The 18,235-nt window shown below is 52.4% G+C and overlaps 1 protein-coding gene, 1 long non-coding RNA gene and 1 pseudogene across 2 annotated transcripts; 2 read left to right on the forward strand and 1 right to left on the reverse strand.

Annotated features, from left to right (window-relative positions):
• Positions 1–2: 2 nt before the first annotated feature.
• On the forward strand, positions 3–6,008 carry IHH (Indian hedgehog signaling molecule; the record flags this gene model as incomplete). The annotated part of the gene is made up of 3 exons (XM_029933271.1): positions 3–236; positions 2,623–2,884; positions 4,568–6,008. Coding segments are annotated over 3 exons (1,155 nt in total), but the record flags the coding sequence as incomplete, so codon positions are not given.
• Positions 6,009–6,166: 158 nt separating this feature from the next.
• On the forward strand, positions 6,167–12,874 carry LOC115286370. Its single transcript, XR_003906030.1, has 4 exons — positions 6,167–6,254; positions 8,261–8,326; positions 11,458–11,626; positions 12,664–12,874. It is a non-coding gene; the product is annotated as an uncharacterized LOC115286370 (long non-coding RNA).
• Positions 11,834–12,432, reverse strand: LOC115286369 (annotated as a pseudogene).
• Positions 12,875–18,235: the final 5,361 nt, after the last annotated feature.

Below are 18,235 nucleotides of genomic sequence, written 5' to 3' on the forward strand. Positions count from 1 at the left end.
GCTGCGGGCCGGGCCGGGTGGTGGGCAGCCGGAGGCGGCCGCCGCGCAAGCTTGTGCCGCTCGCCTACAAGCAATTCAGCCCCAACGTGCCGGAGAAGACCCTGGGCGCCAGCGGGCGCTATGAGGGCAAGATCGCGCGCAGCTCGGAGCGCTTCAAGGAGCTCACCCCCAACTACAATCCCGACATCATCTTCAAGGACGAAGAGAACACGGGCGCCGACCGCCTCATGACCCAGGTGAGCGCGACCCGCCCTCACAGGGCGCCGCCGCCGAAGCACCGCCACCTGCCCGGCCCTCCCCGCCCCCCTGGCACCTTTTCTCGACTGGCTGGCACGCCCCCTGGCACCTGCCCCTCTGGCCAAGCCCAGCTGCTCGCTGCCCCAGAGGGGCCGGCCAGGGGTCCTGGCGGCAGTGCGGACACCCACGGACCCGCCGGAGGTTGTGAGAAGAGCTCCCCGCTGCCAAGCGCCAGGGGCGAGCCCGGTAGCGGCAGCCCCGCTGCCCCAGAGCGCTGGCAGCTGAGATCAGACGCGGCACCCGAGGTACCTCGACCCAGCCGCCTCCCGCGCCTTCGGGACCTACGCAGTCCCTCCTGGCCTAACCTTCCGCACCGCTGCGCCCCTCTCCATCCGGCACCCCTGAGGGCGAAGAAGCTGCGGGCGCAGAGGGCCTTTCCTCCCCGCGCGCTCTCGGTTCGCTGCGCTGCCCTCTCTGGAGCAGCATCCCCCTTGGGTCTGGGTTTGGGACAGCCGGGAAGAGCTCGGCCGGGAGGCGGAGGTGGGAAAGGGAACTTGCCCGGCGAGCCCACGTGTCTGTCCCGGAGAGCTGAGCCGCGCCGCTGCGGTTAAGGGTGGGGTGCCGAGAACTTCGGGCTCTGGAACCGAACTTGGGGGATCCCTGGGCTTGGTGGCAGGGACGGGGAGTGTTGAAAGAGTAGAGCTAGGATGCCGGGAGAGGGAGGGAGCAGAACCAACGCTAGCTAGATTCTGCAAGTTCGCAACAGGACCCGTTCAACCCAAGCACTGGGGAGCAGACTTTCTTCCCCGCAGCTGGGGTCCCAAGGGATCAGAAACCTACATCCCCTTCCTCGGGGGTCTCCCGGGGCTTCCCCCCCGCAGGCAGGCAGCCTGCTCCCTAGGTGCTTTGGGAAGAACAGCTCCACAACAGCCCTCAGCCTGCGCCCTGGCGCCGGGGCTGGCCTGCCGGTGTCGGGGCCGAAGGTTGGCGGGTGGCCGGGCCGGGCCGGGCGCCGAGGAATGCAGATAAGGATCCGGGCCACGGGCTGGGCAATCATTGACAGCGCGCCCCAGCTCTAGACCCGGGGGAGGGGGAGAGGGGCGGGGAGCAGGGGCCCACGGGCCCAACCTAGGTTGGGGGGGGGGGCTAGAAGCTTAGACGGAAGGAGCACACCCAGCTCCCTTCCTGGGCAGTGTGCTCCCCCACCTAGGCTGCTCGCCCAGAGGACAGCCAGGTCTTGGGCTGGAGCCGCTGTTGGCTCCTGGGAGACCGAGTCCAAGGGTCTGTGGGGCCCGGGTTGTGCGGGATGGGGGTAGGTTGAGACATGGGCTACCCACACTTGGCTGCCTCTCGCACCCGAGTCACGGACAGTGAAAGCGCCTGCTCTCCCGCAGTCCCCTCCCCCCAGCCAACTGCAGGGTCCTTTGGGCTGCAGGCATCAGAGAGTCATCACAAACCATCGTTCTCTCACCTTCCCGAAAGGCGCGGCTCTACTCCCACCCCATGTGAGACAGAGCGTGCAGCCGGCGTGCTGAGATCAGAGGCTCGGTTTCTCTGGCCCTTTCCCTGGTAGGGGCGGCGCAGAGGTGCCGAAGGCTCTGGACCGATGGAGAACCTTGCCTGGGATTATCAACCCCACGTGCGCCCCTTGCAGCGGGAGACGCTCCGCGTCGCCCTCCACCTTGGCCCGGCTGGGCGCTAAGCATTTCCACCAACTTCTGGTTGTCGGGTTTCTGCGTCCTCGGATCGGTTGTGGGTCACTTTTAGATCTTAAGTCCCAGCAGGAATACTCTGTGGCGCTGGAGAGAGCTAGGCGGCCGGGGGATTTCCCTCCCAACGCGCCCCCGTGTTGCTGGGGCGCTCTGCACCTGCCGCGCCTCCGGACCCCAGTCGGGGGGTCTCAGCCCTGAGGCTACGGTGACACCTACTGGGCACCTCCGGCCTTGCACGCCCAGCAGGCCCGCCGTAGGCAGTTGGCTCCGCTATCATCCCCACCCTGCGGGCAGAGGGCGGTTTCTGTCTCCAGGTGCCTTGGTGAGACAGAGGGACTGGGTGCCCGAAAAGTGTAGCCAGGTCTGTGGAGGGCTCGGTACCCTGATTTTAGTGGAAAGAGGGCAGAAGGGAGGAGGTCGCCCCAAGGGTGCACCTCCCGACGTACCCTCCAGATTTGTGGCGCCACCGTGCGGTTCAGGTCCCTGGAGCAGCCGGACGCTAGAACGGAAGGGAGCTAGTTAGGGCTCTGTTTCTTAAAGAGCGGGACAGAACAACCTCCCTAGTTTCCTAACTCCAGCCGATGCTCTGGGAGAGGCCGGGGTAGGTGGAGGCTGCGCCTCCAACTGCTCGCAGGTCAGCATCTTTCCCTAATCGTGCGCTTTCTTCTCGTAGCGCTGCAAGGACCGCCTGAACTCGCTGGCCATCTCAGTGATGAACCAGTGGCCTGGTGTGAAACTGCGGGTGACTGAAGGCTGGGATGAGGACGGTCACCACTCTGAGGAATCGCTGCACTATGAGGGCCGCGCGGTGGACATTACCACTTCGGACCGCGACCGCAATAAGTACGGGCTACTGGCACGCTTGGCAGTGGAGGCTGGCTTCGACTGGGTGTATTATGAGTCCAAGGCCCACGTGCACTGCTCCGTCAAGTCCGGTGAGCCGCTGCCTGGGGGCTGGGCCCGGGGCCGGGGCCGCAGGGCATGGGCAGGTGCAGGGCTCACTGCTGCCCAGAAGGTGAAGAGGCCCGCCAGGGGATGGAGGCGGGGACCGCAGGGAAGAGGACGTCCGCGTCGCTCCCCGCTGCTGCATGTGACCACCTGCTCATCCCCTGCCTGGTAGTGTCATGGCAGGAGCCTAGGGAGACAGGGCCCTGTCCCAGCGCTGCTGGGGGCCGACCTCGAGGTCCACAATCCAGAGCCTGCCGCAGGAGGTGCAAGACAGAGCAAGTTGGACAGATGGAGGAAGCCAGGCTGGGACAGAGATGGCTTCCCCACTCAGCTGACTCAGAATGGAGGCGGGCGGTGGGGCCAGAGGCCAAGGGCCAAGTTATGCCCAGAAACCAGCATGCCTCACCAGGGGCCCAGAGACTCAGAACCCACAGCCCTGCTGCAGGTCAGGCCCTTTAGGGCGCTTTGTATGCTCTCCAGGGGGGTGCAGGCACCCCCAATCTCTCCCTCAGGGCCACGAAACTGGACATTTTGCGGCAAAGCCAGCCATGAGGGCCAGAATAAACAGAGTGGACTAAATAAAATGGATTTTCCCAGATTGGCCGCCTTGTTGATCCGAATGGGCAGGCACTGGGGCCTTGCCCCTCCCTCAGATCTTGTCAGCATCCCTGTCACCGCACTGAACCCAATCATGGATGCTTCAGATTGTTCCTGTGTTACTGCCAGTCTGGCCCCCCACCCCCACCCAGCTCTGGGCACAGCCCTCCACTCTGGCACCACGCAGCAGTCACACTTGAAGACCTGGCACACTGAGGCCAGGCCCACTGCTTCCTATTCCCGAGCCCACCTGGGCACACTGTGGTGACCCCACACCCCTCCTCCCCTCCAGCACTTTCCTGCCAATTGTATCCACTTCAAGTCACGTCCACCTTTCACCTACGAACACTGGCCCAATAGCCAGCTCCCTGAGTGGCCACTTCCATCATTATTCCCACCCACAACACTGCTCACCACGCCACCCACCAATGCCACCGTGTCCTGTCCCCACATGAGGAGCCAGCACATGAACTAAAGATGGTGATTTTACCCCCTGCCACTGAGTCATGCCCTGGCCTGACCATTCACTCTGAGGCTCCCCAGAAGTCTGTAGCTGTCGATGGCTGGCCCTCCTCTCACTTCTATAGGGACTCCAAGGGCCAGCTCTGACACAGAGCTTGGGGTGTCTGCCTGAGAGTGCAAGTTTTGGGGAGTGTCTGAGCAAGGAGTGAGATATAACAGGACATCCAGAATCCCAGAGGAGCGAAGTGCCTTCTCCATGAGATTGTAGCTCTCGGAGTTTCAAGTCACAGCTGACCACCACCTGGCTCAGTTCACCCCCAGCCTCTCTGACTGCCTCACAGCATCGTCAGGATCATGAGCAGACAGGGGCTTCATGGGGGCTCCACGGGGGCTCTTTCCTTCTCACTCGTGGGTCTTGGAGCCACAATACGCTCCTCTCAGTGGCAAAGGATTAGACTAGGGAGGAGGGCAGGTCACACCGTGGGGTCGGGTGTGTTCGAGGCTGCATGGGAAGGGGGCAGGAGAGCCAGGATATGGTGATGGGGGCTCTTCGGGAGTGAGAGGGGTGCTGTGACACAGCAGTAACACCTTCGTGTCCCTTCTTCCCACAGAGCACTCAGCTGCGGCCAAGACAGGGGGCTGCTTTCCTGCTGGAGCCCAGGTGCGCCTGGAGAGCGGGGCACGTGTGGCCTTGTCAGCTGTGAGGCCCGGAGACCGGGTGCTGGCCATGGGGGAGGATGGGAACCCCACCTTCAGTGACGTGCTCATTTTCCTGGATCGCGAGCCAGATAGGCCAAGGGCCTTCCGGGTCATCGAGACCCAGGACCCCCCGCGTCGCCTGGCCCTCACGCCCGCCCACCTGCTCTTCACCGCCAATAATCACACAGAAGCAGCTGCCCACTTCCGGGCCACATTTGCCAGCCAAGTGCAGCCTGGCCAGTACGTGCTGGTGGCCGGGGTGCCAGGCCTGCAGCCTGCCCGAGTGGCAGCCGTCTCCACACACGTGGCCCTGGGGGCCTACGCCCCACTGACGAGGCATGGGACGCTGGTGGTGGAGGATGTGGTGGCCTCCTGCTTCGCGGCCGTGGCTGACCACCGTCTGGCTCAGTTGGCCTTCTGGCCCCTGCGACTGTTTCACAGCTTGGCGTGGGGCAGCTGGACCCCAGGGGAGGGGGTGCACTGGTACCCCCAGATGCTCTACCGCCTGGGACAGCTCTTGCTGGAAGAGGGCAGCTTCCATTCACTGGGCATGGCTGGGCCAGGGAGCTGAGAAGACCCCTTCGCTGCCCTCCTGCAGCTGCCTAACTCGGTCCAAAGGCCTTCCCGCCGAGAGGGTACTTGGCCTGGGAGGGCCCCGAGTGGGGGGCACTGGCTCCCACCATCTCCTCTTTCACAGAGACATGCCATGGAGACTTGGCTGGGCAATGCCAGTGCTGACCGCCTTGAGGTAGTGACAGAGCTCAGGTTGAGCTGGTTGGGAGGGCACGGTCCATCTTTTTATTCCAGAGACTCTCGAGGCTGGCACAGTGGATCCCCCGCCTGGCCAGCTCTCACTTCGATGTCTCATCCCTGCCTCCCCCAGTGGGGAAGGCCCATTCCATCTGTCTGAGGCCCCTGTTAGTTGGGCTTGGACCTCAGTCGATGCTGCTAGATTCCCTGGGAGCCAGCAGGGAGCTGGCTGAACTCAATGCCTGCTGCCCAGAACTGAGAAGGCCGCAGGGTGGGGCAGCCAGTCTGGCCATCCTGAGGCAGGACCTTCCTCCCTGGACACACTCCTTGGGACACATCCAGAGACTTGTCACTGTCAGTGGGCAGAGTTCCGTGTTCCAGCCAATGTGATCATAGTGCCTGGGGCCAGGGGAGCAGGCTGGATGTCCTTCTGCCCCTGCCCAGGCCACGCTCCCTCTTCTGCTGAACCATGACCCTCATCCCCCTCTCCGGTCAGTCTCCCCCACCTTATTTATTGGCTCGGAGGGGGAAGCCCATGGGAGAATTTTGGGGATGTTTTGGTCTTTTCTTCCTTTTGTAATAAAAATTATTTAAGTTGTTAGAGCCATAGAGTCTAGGATGCTGAGCAGGGCCAACACACAGTCTGAGCCATGGGTGGGTCTGTCCAAGGTTGTGCTCCCCTTCCCCCAAGGACAGAGACTCCCATGCTCCCATCATTTCTGCAGTCCTTTCCTCATCCAGAATCCCAGCAAAGTCACCACAGAGAACCAGGCCCTGTGCCAGGCAAGGCCTTCCCATGCTGAGCTCAAAGTTTGCCCTAAACACTGTTGGACCAGAGAGAGAACGGAGGTAACTAGCCCGTGGTCACTTAACTCATCTAGAACCACCCTCGCTGGGCCCATCAAGGCACTTTTCCTGCTTACTCGAGTCTTTCTCAGGGCCCGGGTTTCTTATCCTTCACTGTGAATAACGGACCATGGTATGAGAAGATTCTGCAGAATTCACATCTGCCTTGTGGCCCCTTCTGACTTCTTGGATAATTTAGGAGTCTCTAACTCAGAATCACCAGGACAGTTTGTTTAAAAATGATTCCTGGTTCCATTCAAACAATTCGCCTTTAATAGATCCAGAGTGAAATCCAGGAACTTATTTTTACAAATACCAAACATAGTGGAGGGTCCATGGACCACACTTTGAGAAACATTGCTGAGTCTGGAGAAGGTCCAGTTTATTGCCAAGACGATGTGAACCCTCTTCTTCATTTTTTCTTGGTCTCTCTATGCCAAGACAAGTTTTTCTGTACTTTCTACAGATCAGCTGAGATGCCCAGGTCCAGCGTGAGGCCTGTTAAATTCTAGAAGTTTCATAAGCCAGTTGAAATAGGCCCTGGTGGGAGTATTCACACCATTGAAATTGGTGTATGCTACAAAGTAGAATTCTCCCGACCATGGACAGCCAGTTGCTAAGGCACACCACTACCCAGGTTCCGTTCCCATACAGAGAGTACTGCGTTAGGGGTGACTGCTCAGACTCTTACCCTCCCCTTCCCCCACCTTCATGGAGTAAAACTGCAGAGAAGTTGCCCTAGAGACTGTGTCATCCGGGAGGAAATAGGCCCTCACAGGCTATAATGACAAGTGCTGTCATTCAGTGAAGACCAACTATCCTCAGATGTTGTTCTAAGTGCTTTATATTTAGAGCATTATTTCATTCTCATAGAACACTATGTGGTGTATGTTTTCATATTACCATGTTCCAGAGATGAACACAGAAGCCCAGGGAGGGTAAGGAACTTGCCTGAGATTACCCTGCAAGTGGCAGAGGCAGGATTTGCACCCCTGAATCTGGCTTTTGGGCCCACTGTTTCGACCACAAGGCCTTTTCTTTGGTGAACTTGGGTCCTCTCTGAAAGGCACTCTCAGCATTTCAGACCTGGAAGTCAGCTTTGTCAGCACATCTAGAATGGACTCATGGCAGAGGCTCATGGACCAGGCTCAAAGGAACCAGAATGTCCATGAACTCATTTACAGTGAAAAACAGAAAAATGGAAGATCAAGGTCAAGATACTTTTGCCCATTCATCTGTACATTCTCTCCCTTATAGACATTCTTATGGGGGGGGGAGGGGTGAAGGGAGAGGAAGGGTGACACAGAGCCCTGTATGCCACACATTTGGTAAGTGAGAAGATGAGAGAGAGACTTTTCCCTATAGGGGTCCAGCTGCATCTCCTATAGGGGGGGCCTGAGCACACTCCATCCTGCAGACAGAGCCATTTGGTGTCCCCAGGTTTTTCTGCTCTAGATGGGCCTCCTTAGGAAACACATTTATTCTTCAGATAAAGAAGGCTACAAAGACTCAAAAAAAAACCCAACACTGATCTGAGTTCAGACTCAACCTGGAGTGGAGGTGGGGGCCCTGTGGCTTTTCTGGGAACCTTGGGATCAGATCTGAGTGGACTGTGTGAGCGGGGACACATGGGGAGACAGCCAGGGAAGTCATCTCTCAGCACTGCAGTATGACGGCCCCAATCTCTCCCACCAGAACCTACCCCACCCCAGTGTCTGTAATGCTAAGGCCCAGGGGAGGGTCCACTGTGCTGCCCAGGCCCAGGGAGCTACTGACCCAATGCCTGCCTCTCCTCTCAGGGTCAATGCAGCCATCAAGGCTGCTGTGTCCACAACTGTCACCTGCATTCACCTGTTCAGTCATTGTTTACTGGACTGTCTTGTGTCAGGTCCTGTGCAAGAGTGAGGAAAAGCAGTAGTTTTGCCATCAGTGAACTCTTGGGTGGGAGGAAGAAGCATGGGGAGGCATATCCATGCTGTGTGCTGAGTGCTTTGGATGACATCTCACAGGGGCTATGGGAATGCCACAGAGAGGATGAGAGCTAGGAAGACTTCCTGGAGGCCTGGATGCTACAGGTAGGGCGAGGAGGGCTTGCATGGCAGGTAAGTAAAGGACGGGATCTAAGCTGAGGACATGGTAAATGCAGAAGCATGGGGGCTCGAGTGAGCCTTGCGGGCTTGGAGGAACTGCCACCAGGTCGGCATCACAGAGCTCTGTGGGCTTGACAAACTGACGTAGAGAGGTAGGCAGGGATCAGATGACAAAGAGCCTTGTATGCCACACATTTGGACTTCATCCTGAGGGCTTGGGGCAGCCCTGGAGGGTTTGACGTTGGGGAAGCTCACGACTACATTGTTTCAGAAAGCCCACCCAGGTGCGTTATGGAGGACGTGCAGAGAAGGCAGTTGTGGAAGCAGGGAGTCCATTTACTGGGGAGAGAAGTTGGTGACCTGGGTGGGAGAGGTGGCTCTGAGGTCAGAAAGAAGGTGATGGATTGTAGATGTTTCGAAGTAGAATGGCCAGAACGTGAAGCCAGTTTGGGTGAGCCATGAGGTTGAAGAAAGTGTTCAAGTTAACTTGAGGTGTTTAAACATGAGGTCCAGTTTCCCCATGCCCAGAGCCCTTGACCATGGCTCTTCTCTGGCCTTAGTGTCTGCACCGGTAAGGGAGAAAGCCAGGGCTTTCCCATATAGATATCCTCTCTCCTCAATGCCCGGGGCTGGTCTAACCAGGTTCTAGGGGCCGTCCAGGCTCTGCACTCTCTGCCTGCTTATCTCCCATCAGGAGTGCACGGGGAGGAGATTCAGAGTAGCCCCTTATAGTCCAGTCAAAGCAAATGCAACACTGGTACCTGAGTCCACAAGTCCTCCTGGAGAAGTGGAGATAAGGAGACCCGAAGCGCTGCGGTACAGGAGACGAAGTGGGGAACCTGGCTGGGAGGCCCATAGAGCTGCCTGGACAGACTGCCCTCAGCGCAGCGCCACTGCACCCTGGCTCTCCTACGTCTCTGTGCAGAGGCGCCCTCTCAGGCACCTGTCCCCTAGCTGTCCCTGCAGCCTTCTCTCTCTTGTTTGGAGAGACCCAGTCATCCTGGGCATGGCTCTTCCCAAGCTGCGAAGGACTGCACTCACCTGAAGATGCTTTCCTTGGGGATGGTTTCTGACAGTCTGCATTGCTGCACTGTGAAAGGTGGAGCTGAATGCATCAATCCTTTAGGCAAACAGGCCTGCTTCTAGCACTGGTTCGCTGCAGCCTGTATGTGAGAACTGGAAATACGAGCCCCTCCATTAAAAAATTTAGCAAATCCTTCTGTTGCTGCCTCCCAAAGAGATCCAACTAGAAAAGTCAATTCTTCTGGCGTGGTGCCGACAAGCCTGCTTAGGAGAGAGCCCAGTGCAGGGGGAAGGCTGGGGTACCAGCACATCTGGGTTTCAGCCCTGGCTTACCTGCCCAGACTAGAGTCCATATGTAATGTACCCCGATGGCCTCTGCCAGGCTCAGCTGAATCTGAGAGTGATTACAGTTTGGAGAGAAACTCCTTGTAGTGCCAAACGAAAGAGTGAAAGAACGAAGCAATTAGGTGGCTTGGGGACTGGCTGAGCTACAGGATGAGAGCAATGACCAGGGACTTTCTGGAAGTGGTTTTGGGCTGCTGCCTTCTGAACTCGGGTGACTGGGGCAAGGGTAAATGGACGGATTATTGGGCGCAGGTGCATGGAGAGGCGAAGGGCACGCTCAGGAACTGGGAGCCGGTGTGAATGGGGCTAAAGGTGCCAGGAGGGAAACCGGGAGCAGGGTGGGGAGTGAGGGGATGGGGGCGCTGGGGTAGGGGACTCTGAAAGGGGCAGAGCTGAGAGCCTGGTGGAAAGTGCTGGAGCAGGAAATGCCCCCAAAGAAGTCTGAATGGTGGCCCTTGGTGGAGGGGAGAGGCTCCGCTCCTTACCTCAGAGGGTAGCCCTGCTGCCTTGGGGAAACCTCTCTGGTAGGGGTTGGCGGCGGCTCCCCCACCCCGTGCCCTCTGCCCCCTGGGTGGAATGTGCCTGTTGGGGCTCGGTCCCACGTCCCACACCCCAGCCTGGATCTCAAAGCCTCTTTGTTCCATGGGGCTGAGCTGTGGCCAGCCTGGATCTGATAAGGCCGGTGGGGCAGATAACGGCCCGCCCTGTGCGCTGCACCGCCCCAAGCCACACCCCGGCCACCTTGCACGCACGCACATCCCACGGGGCCCCAGAAGGGAATAGACGCAGGGGCTTCCTGGCCAGGTTGGAGTCAGGAAGCCTCAACTTGTGGGCTGGCCCTTCCTGCAGTCCATTTAAGACCCTCCCTCATTCTCATGGGAGAATTGGGTTAAGAGAATTATCCCCATTTCAGAGTAAATTCTCCAAGAGGGAAAATGCCTTGCCCACAGTTATTTCTTTCATAATTAGGAGCATCAGTTGTACTAGTTTTCCATTTACATTTTCTTTTAGAATTCGAACAGCCTGGGGGCACCTGGGCGGCTCAGTCTGTTGAGCATCCAACTTTTAATTTCAGCTCAGGTCATAATCTCACAGTTGGTGGGATTGTGCCCTGATTCGGAGTTTCTCTCTCCCTCGCTCTCAATCCCTCCCCTTCTCTCCCTCTCTCTCTCTCTCTCTCTCTCTCTAAATAAATAAATAAATAAATAAATAAATAAATAAATAAACTTTAAAAAACTTATAAAAAATAAAATCCTAACAGCCTATGAAGTGAGGTTTTTAATTCCTACTTTACAGAGAAGAAACTGAGGCCCTGAGAAGTGCAGTTCTTACCCAAGCTCACACAGTAGCAGGGACAGGACCAGAACCCAGGTGGCTGCAGCAGCCAACTGAAGGAGGTGGGAACAGACGAGTCAGCACCCCAGAGGAATGGGAGGAAGGCATTTCCAGCCTCAAACTAAACGATTTGATGGCGCTGGGGGTGGCCAAGAACCAGCCAAGAACTGGAGGAATAATGTCCTAGAGACTGTAAGAGGATCCCATGCTGGTGAGAGTGGCAATGGCTAAAATATGTCCACTAATTATTTGACACTTCCTCTCCCCTCAAGTCTGGCCTGAGGCTAGAGGCTAGGGCAGGAAAAGGCCATATCACTTCTCTTTTTTTTTTTAACTAATAAAAAAATTATATTTACTGAGAAGCATTCAGAATGTCAACAAAACAGCTGCAACTTTTTTTTTTGCAATTACAGAGTGGTATTCCGTTAACAGAACAACAATTATTTCATTTAAGCTGCATCAGAGAAAACTGAAGATGAAAAAACTACCATCCCCATATATAACTAATTTGTGCTGTGCACCCACAAGAACCTGTTTTAAATTTCCATGCCAATTTGCAACCCCCACACAGCACCAGTCAAGGTGAGTGGCTATTGAAAATACCACCAGGACAGAACTATCTAAAGATACATTTGGTAGTGTGTTAACTATACAAAAAAATACACTGTACAGTTTAAAAACAAATCTCACACAGCCTTACATTTCACATTTTTTCTTTAAAAGGAGTGAATTGTGTACAGGGGGGTTAAATGCTTTATAGACAAGAAAAAAAACTACACCAGAACCAACTTATTCATCATCATCATCATCTTCTTCATCTTCATCATCCTCATCCTCTTCATCTTCCTTGTCCTCCTCTTCCTTCTTTTCCTTGCTTTTTTCAGCCTTGATGAGTCTCTTTTTTGCCTCATCAAGCTTTCCTTTAGCTCGGTATGCAGCAATATCCTTTTCATATTTTTCCTTCAGCTTCACAGCTTTCTTTCCATAAGGCTGCTTGTCACCAGCAGCTGTGTTATTCCACATCTCTCCCAATGGACAGGCCAGGATGTTCTCCTTTGATTTTTGGGTGATACTCAGAACAAAACAAGAAAAAGGCCAAAGGAGGCCTCTTGGATGCATTGGGATCCTTGAACTTTTTTTTTGTTTCCCCTTTAGGGGGGATATAAGTTTTCATTTCTCTTTCATAATGGGCCTCGTCCACCTTTGCCAGGTCTTCAAACTTTCCTTTCTCTTTAGTGGACATGGTCTTCCGCCTCTCTGAGCACTTCTTAGAAAACTCTGAGAAGTTCATCCGGGTGCTTCTTCTTGTGCTCCTCTCTGCGAATTTTCATGAATAACGCATAGGATGACATTTTGCCCCTCAGCTACTGAGGATTTCCTTTGCCCATGTTTAATTATTTTCCTCAGTGAGGCACAGAGTCTCCCAGTGCCCTTCTGGCTCTCACTTGCCTTGGCACTGTCTCTATGGAGCTCAATGTACTACAATGGCTGTGTGAGTGGAAGCCAGATGCAGCTTCCTCACTCCCTCCGCTCTGTAACCAAGGCCATATAGCTTCTGCCTGGTTTGACCCTGAGATTGGCTAGCTGGAGAGGCTACAGATAGGTATTCCTCTTCATAGACTAGCCCCCAGACCACAGCCAACATCAACTGTTAACCATGTGAATGTGCCATCTTGGATGTCCAGCCCAATGGAGCCTTCAGGTGGCAGCCCTGGCCAACATCTAAATGTAACCACATGAGAGACTCCAAGTAAGACCTGCCTGGCCAAGCCCTTCCTGAATTCATGAAAAAATCATAAGCAAAATAAAATGTGTGATTGGAACTTTGAAGTTCTGGAGTGATTTCTTACACAGCAATAGTGACCAGAACAAAGGGCAAAGAGGAATGGGAACTGATGAAGGCATCTTCTGAGGCCTTTAACACACTTCTACAAAAGCTTTTAAAAATGGAGTCATCATTGGCTGGAGGAGGTGTAATGCCTCTTCATCTCCTCCTCCTCCTCCTCCTCCTCTTCATCTCCTCCTCCTCCTCCTCCTCCTCTTCCTCCTCCTCCTCCTCCTCCTCCTCCTCCTTCTTCTTCTTCTTGTTCTTCTTCTTGTTCTTCTTCTTCTTCTTGTTCTTCTTCTTCTTGTTCTTGTTCTTGTTCTTCTTCTTCTTCTTCTTCTTCTTCTTCTTCTTCTTCTTCTATTTCTTCTTCTCCTTCTTCTTCTCTCCTTTTTCTTCTCCTTCTTCTTCAAGTTCTCATTTATTTAAGTAATCTCTACACCCAACACGGGGCTTGAACTCAAGGGTTGGGTAAGCATATCTCTCCACACTTAGTTGATTGGAAGAATGTTATGTATCTGCTTTAGGAGCAGGATCTCCCATGATAGCCAACTCTTGGAGGAGTGAAGAGCCTTCTGGAAGGAAGGAGGCTCATGCATCTGAACTACTGGGTAATAAGGAGTCATCCATGCTCAAATAAAAGGCATGATATTAGAGATCTTTAAAAACCCAAAGTGTTAGATGTTGAAGAAAGTGCTTAAGAGTTGAGGCCAGATCTGAGAGATAGGTTGGACATTTCTGTGGGCATTTGCTGGTCACATTTTCTCAGAGTGTCCTTGCACACATGAACTTGCAGGGTCTCAACAAGAAGGTCCCTGAAGGGGCACCTGGGTGGCTCAGTCAGTTAAGCCTCTGACTGTTGGTTTTGGCTCGGGTCATGATCTCATTGTTCATGAGTTCAAGCCCTGCACTGGGCTCTGTACTGACAGTGCAGCCCACTTTGGATCCTCTGTCTCCCTCTTTCTCTGACCCTCCCCTGCTGACTCTCTCTCTCAAAGATAATCATTAAAAAAATCTTTAAAAAAAGAAGATCCCTGAAAATGGACTGAAAGCACCTGTTGTCCTTATAAACTCCAGGTGTGTTTGCATTTGGCTACTGCACTTGTCTCCAAATGCCCAACTTAAGAAAACTCAGAAGAAAATGACGAGGCAGATGATGGGGAATGGGTGTGTCTTGGGGAGTGGTTGGGAGTGTAGGAGTAGAAAGGTTACTTTCAGGAGAAGCTTCTTGGTTTTTGAATTTATTTATTTATTTATTTATTTATTTATTTATTTATTTATTTATTTATTTATTGAGAGACAGAGAAAGACAGCACAAGCAGTGGAGGGACAGAGAGAGAGGGAGACACAGAATCCAAACACAGGCTCCAGGCTCTGAGCTAGCTGTCAGCACAGAGCCTGATGCGGGGCTCAACCCACAAACCATGAGATCATGACCTCAGCCAAAGCTGGAAGCTGGACACTTAACCGACTGAGCCACCCAGGGGCCCTGGTTTTTGAACTCTTAACCCTAGAGATGGACATGATCAAAATCTAATAAAGAGAGAAAAATAGCAAGTTGGCAGTGGGCAATCCTGACACTACTTTTGTCAAGTAATCAAAGTTAACATCACCAATAATGCATTTTGACACCTTGTGCCCTCTGATATGATACACTGAGAAGGGAATATCACCTCTGTATTAGGCTTTCCTATAATACATACCTTGTTCTAATCACAAGAAACAAACCCAAGATTGAGGAAAATTCTACAAAATAATTGACAGTACTCCTTAAGAGAGTCAAGGTTATGAAAGACAAGGAAAGACTCAAGAAATGCTCCAGGTAAGATCCTGGATTGGATATTGAAATAGGAAAAAGACATTGGTGGACAAACTTATGAAATCTAGGTAAATAAGTTATCTAATTTTATTAATAGTGTGTGTTGTACCGAGGTAATTTCTTAGTTTTGGTAAGTTTTCTATAGTCATGTGAGATGCTAACCTAAGGGAGGTTGAATGAAGAGTTTATGAGAACTCTCTGCACTACTTTTGTGATGCTTCTATATATCTAAAATTAATTCAAAAATTAAAAATGCAAAAAAAAGTGTAATAAAGTCATAACATCATGGATCAGTCAAAGGTGGGCTCCCTTACCATCCTTGAAGTCCAAAGGAGGCCAGCTGCACTTAGCCAGTGGTAATGTTATGACACTTTTACCTGAGAGAGTGCCGTGGTCAGAAATGGATTGGAAATGGGTTTGGGGGATTAAATAGGATGGAAAGTCACAGAATAATTATATGCTTCACTTATTTAGAACATATAATAAGGCAAGCACTGCGCTAAGTTCCTAAAATCTTTTATCACACTTATACCTCACAACATTTTATGTAGCGGTTAGTTTTCCTTGTTTATATATGAGTAGACTGGGTTTTATAAAAGAAAAAGAAAAAGATCATATAGCTGAGAGTTGGTGAAGTTGGGAATCAAATCCAAACTTCTTTATTCCAGAATTTGTTCTTAATCCCTCCACTGTACTGTCTTCTCAGGGATGACTCTCATTCCTGTCATACCTCTTACTGGGGTGGAGCAGAGAAGTGGGCATAGAAGGCAGGAGGAGAGGGATGGCCTGGGATGGGCCGGTCAGCCAGAGCTGTCCATGGTGCTGGCCAGACAGGCATGTAGCTGGAGAGTAGGAGATGGTCTAGGAAGCTCACAGAGAAGGAGCACTGCTCAGACTAGAAAAAAAGAGCAGTTAGATGTGATGACAGATCCTTCACCAATGAGAAGGAATCAGAGGGGGAGACACTTCAAGTTTTGGCTTGAATTACTGTGTATACAGTAGCCAGTGAGGTAAGATTTTTCCTCAGGTCTCACTTGCAACCAGTATTATCCAGTATAGTTATACTGGTTGTTAAAATCTGAAAATACTTTTGCTGCAGTTGGGAAACAGTCACTGACCATGTCCTCCACTGCTGTGGCTGCTCTCCTTGTCCCCTTGCCAGGTTTGCCCATGACCCAACAACTAAAGGGTTAAAGCCTGGCATAATGTGAACTATCAGGACCCTGCTTTGGCTATAAGGTCAGCTTGCATCCATTCTCATAGGTTGGCATCCATACCTTTACCAATTCTTAAGAATTTTGAGTACTATCCCTGTTTGCCCCCATTTTACAGATGAGGAAAGTGAGCATCTAGAATATTTCATAATTTGCCAGAAATCACTTACTATCAAGTGGTAGAGCCTGAACTAGAGCTTGAGTATTCTGGGATTAAGTCTCCTGTCCATTTCCCTCCACCCCCCTAATGTTGACTTATATGTCTATCCCATGGGGACAGCGAACAGAGGGAGCAAGTTATCTAGGGAGTTTGGATTGGCACAAAAGGACTAGAAAACCCGATGTGGGAAGGGGGGAAGGTTCCTAAGCAGAACAGAACTCTTTCTTTTGAATTCTCTTATGATATGGTAGTCTTCCCCAAAGCCCTTGCCAGTTTTGTGCCTTGGCAGCCCTTTCTGGCTGGAGGTGCCATCAACCTCTTGACGCATTCTCCCCACCCCTAGCAACTTCGGAGGACTATGGCACTCTAATGCAGAGAGAGCTCCATGCTTCCTCCTAGATCCACCCCCAAACTATCCCCAATGATCCTCTTAGCCAGAGCTTTCTCTCACTCTTTACCCAACAGGCTGGGTTTGGAAGACTTACTTCACTATTTTCAGATGTCAGACATTGCTGTTGGGGGACTCACCTCCTCATCTCCCTTCCTAAGTTAAGTATAGCTTGGATGCAGACCTGATTTTAGAACCAACACTGGAAATGGAATCAGAGTTGCAGGGAAGGAAGATGGAGAGGAGTTTGCAAGTACTGGGGTTGGCTTGATTTTCTAGCTGGACAGGAAATCACCCTGGCACCTCCTTTTGTCTTTCTCCATCCCAGAGCACCAAAGCAGCCTCCCTCTGTGAAAAAAAAATGATGGAGCTGTGGAGAAGAGAAAAACTTTCTGCTTCTCCAGTATGTACCAGAGAGGCTGAGGGGTGGGAGGAGGGAAGGGCAAACAGAAAACCAAGTGGCTTAATTATACAGGCCTTCCACTTAGCGAGAGTGACCACCGTTTGTGCATGCATGCACGTTTCTTTGTTGATCGTCTACCATGTGTCAAATACTTCTCACATTCCTGATCATTCTATCACTACACCAGCATTTTGATCATTATCCCCAGGTAACAGTTGAGGAAACTGAGGCTCAGAAAGATTATGTGTTCAAGGTCATACAGTGACAGTTAGGATTAATCTCAGCCTAGGATTTCCCAGCCCAGAATCTCCTCTATTCTATTCAACTGGAGAAGGGAGGAGGTTTAGAAAATATATTTTTCAGTGTGCTAAGGCCCAAATTACTGAGTTTATGCTTTATCTTTATTACCCCCAGCCACAATTTCCAAACAGAAGGATTCAAGTTTGTCTACTATCCATCTTCCTTCCTCCTTTTCTCCTTCATTCTGGTCTTAATTAATTTCCTGAATCATCACACACCCCTGCTCATTCTTGAACCAAACAGCACCCACCCTGTTGTCTTTCTTGGATCCATGAAAGATACGATCACCAGGACTTAGGACCCAGTTTTTCCCCATGGGTTCTGGGCTCCTGAAAAGTGGGACATCCAAAGCAAACCCAGCTTCATCTCTCCTCCTGAGACTCAGTCCGTTGCCATACCCCTTTCCATGTTGTTTGCCTTTTGGAATAAAGTCTGGCTTGGACGTCTCACTGAGAGTCCACTATGTACGTCAAGGTCACTCTGCAGCAGAGTTCTCAGGAGGCAGCCAGAGCTCCACAGAAGAGGAGCCCACAGGAGCCCTACTAAGAATATCCTTTCATCATCCCAAGCTCAGAATCCTCCAAGGTTTGGGCACACCAGAGCCATGGAGAGACACTCCCTCAGTGATGAGGCATAAGGACACATGGCTCCTAGCATGAGCTTTCCCACTTTCTTGAGGTTGTATTGCTGGAATTCCTGAGGCCACCACCAAGCCTTGCCCCCAGAGTCATTACTCCTATTTCTTTTTGGCTTAAGAGTGGAAAAACAGGTACATTTCCCTGTCCTTAAGGTCCAGCTGAGTCAGGCTGACCATTTCAAAAAGTGCTTAGAAGAAAACAAAAAGGAAATCATTATAGAAACTACAAATAGCATAGAAGTTGTCATGTCCAAAGTGCACGTTCAGATTCTGAGAATAATGTTAAAACTGTTGAAAAGCTCACTGAGTTCCACATTCCTCGATCCCAAGAAAATTCCAGACCTAATGGTGCTGACATAACTTAATGAGCCTTGTGGCCTGCCCCTTCCCTCCAGCTCAGCCAGCTTCTGGCCATGTGATCTCCCAGGCCCCCTGGGGCCACACT

Source organism: Suricata suricatta, chromosome 3 (genome assembly GCF_006229205.1).
Source record: "Suricata suricatta isolate VVHF042 chromosome 3, meerkat_22Aug2017_6uvM2_HiC, whole genome shotgun sequence".
Taxonomy (NCBI): Eukaryota; Metazoa; Chordata; class Mammalia; order Carnivora; family Herpestidae; genus Suricata; species Suricata suricatta.